Source organism: Rutidosis leptorrhynchoides, chromosome 8, assembly GCF_046630445.1.
Source record: "Rutidosis leptorrhynchoides isolate AG116_Rl617_1_P2 chromosome 8, CSIRO_AGI_Rlap_v1, whole genome shotgun sequence".
Lineage (NCBI taxonomy): Eukaryota > Viridiplantae > Streptophyta > Magnoliopsida > Asterales > Asteraceae > Rutidosis > Rutidosis leptorrhynchoides.
In genome coordinates this window covers 269,883,719-269,885,710 of record NC_092340.1, presented here as the reverse complement: position 1 = coordinate 269,885,710, position 1,992 = coordinate 269,883,719, and the positions used below count along the sequence as shown (strand labels likewise).

Genomic DNA, 1,992 nt, shown 5'->3' with positions numbered 1-1,992 from the left:
ATATCGTGGAAATGCTGCACGGACCCATATATATAGGAACAAAAAAAGAATCACCTTGATACTAAACCGGATCGAGCCCGTGATCTTATTTGAAATGGGAAGATCTAGGATAGGCGGCCAACCTCCTGGAGAGAGTGATGTGCATGGACCAGGTGAGTAGGGATGCAGCTCCGTGGACCGCTCGTCGGGCCTGATAGGTGGTGGTATCACACCCTTCTCAAAGGAACCGTACGTGAGACTCTCGCGTCATACGGCTCCGTCCCGGAATCAGGACCCCTTTCCTTTGACCAACGGGTCCTCAAACCAACTTGTCCTTCCTTTCTATTTCTCGTTAAGCGGTTTTTTTTTCATTCATTGATTGATTCAAGGTAGCTTGCTTCCAAGTCCAAGCGCTAGCGGTAGAAGCTAGTCATCAGAAGCGAACTTTCGGGCCGGGAAGGAGCCAAAAAAGGTGAGCGCCCCTGTGCGAGCCTTATTGAAAACTAAAGCAAGAAAGGATAAAGTTGACTTTGAGAAAGAAGGTGCTTGTTGCCACTTTATTAGTAAGGTTGTTTACCTCAGGCGGAAACTTGACTATGACTAAGAAGATAGAAGGGGCTTTTCTCGCTTAGTATTGCTTTGGCTGATCCCTATCTTGCTAGCGCGGAAGCTACCGCCTAGCAAGGACCTATACTTTTACGATGTAAACTCTCTCTATCCATTTATCATGAAGGAATTCCCAATGCCACATGGTGCGCCTGTCTGGTATGGAAATCTTCAAGAGAAGGACTTAGATAACAAGTTAGGGTTTATTGAGGCATATGTGGAATGTTCGAAAACTATCAAGAATCCATTTCTACCCTATCGAGACAAGAACGGGCTTCTCCTTTTTCCAACAGGAAAGTTTGTGGGTGTATACTTTAGCGAAGAATTGAAGTTTGCTAGAGAGATTGGCTACAATGTGATTCCACTCTCTGGCTACCTCTTTGAGAAGAAGGAAAGCCCTTTCAGTAACTTTGTAAGCAATCTCTTTGAAAGCAGGTTAGAAGCTAAGAAGTCTGGAAATGATGTGTTGTCTTATGTGTACAAAATCCTTATGAATTCGCTCTATGGTAGATTTGGCATTAACCCTCAGAGCACAAAAACCGAGGTCTGTGATACAGTAAGATCCAGAAAGTTATTAAGAAGAAGTGAATTGATATCAGCTGATGTGCTTAACAACAACTGCCACGTTGTTTCCTAACATCACAACTATAAATCCAATGATTATTGGGATCCACCGAAGAACACAGCTGTCCAACTTTTAGCTGCTATCACAGCCTATGCTAGGATCTATATGTACCCGTATATCTCAAGAGAGGACTGTTACTATACAGATACAGACTCTGTTGTGCTAGGTAATCCACTACCTGATGAATTGATTTCAAGTTCTATCTTAGGTAAGTTTAATCTAGAGGACAAAATCTCTGAGGGATTCTTTTTAGCACCGAAGTCCTATTGCTACAAAACTGTAGATGGAAAGGAGATAGTCAAGTTCAAAGGGGCTGCGAAGGACCAAATCAGTCCTGAATGGTTTCCATCACAGCTCGCTAACCCTGATCTGAAGCAACAAGTAACAGTGGAAGCCCACTTCCGGATTGAGTGGTCAACACTTGAAGTTTACAAGAAAGACCAAAAATTCCTGGTTGGAATTAATAAGGGGGCAAAAAGGAAACCTGTACATATTCATGAGAAATGGTCTGATACTGAGCCTATTGAAGTGAATGACTTGTCTAGACTAGATCACATTAGCAAAATACTAGTCATGTTTCTAAGTGAAAATATAACACATCTTGTGAGAGAGAATCACAGTCTCCATGAAAAATTATCGCTTATGGAAAAGGGAATAGACCCTGAGATGAAAGAAGAACCTACAGAGGTCACTAACCCAACTGTAGACGAGATACCTTTGACTGACAATCAACCTAAGAAGAAGCCTAAGACAGACAAGAAAGAACCTAAAAAGAAAGCTAA

The 1,992-nt window shown here is 42.3% G+C and overlaps 1 protein-coding gene across 1 annotated transcript; it reads left to right on the top strand.

Annotated features, from left to right (window-relative positions):
* The first annotated feature begins 706 nt into the window (after positions 1-706).
* Positions 707-1,222, top strand: LOC139864211 (DNA polymerase-like). The gene has a single exon (XM_071852794.1). The coding sequence runs from the start codon at positions 707-709 to the stop codon at positions 1,220-1,222; it is 516 nt and encodes a 171-aa protein (XP_071708895.1).
* Positions 1,223-1,992: the final 770 nt, after the last annotated feature.

Excerpts from the sequence above, each read along its gene's own strand:
- LOC139864211 (XM_071852794.1), top strand. The coding sequence starts at position 707 with ATGAAGGAATTCCCAATGCCACATGGTGCGCCTGTCTGGTATGGAAAT.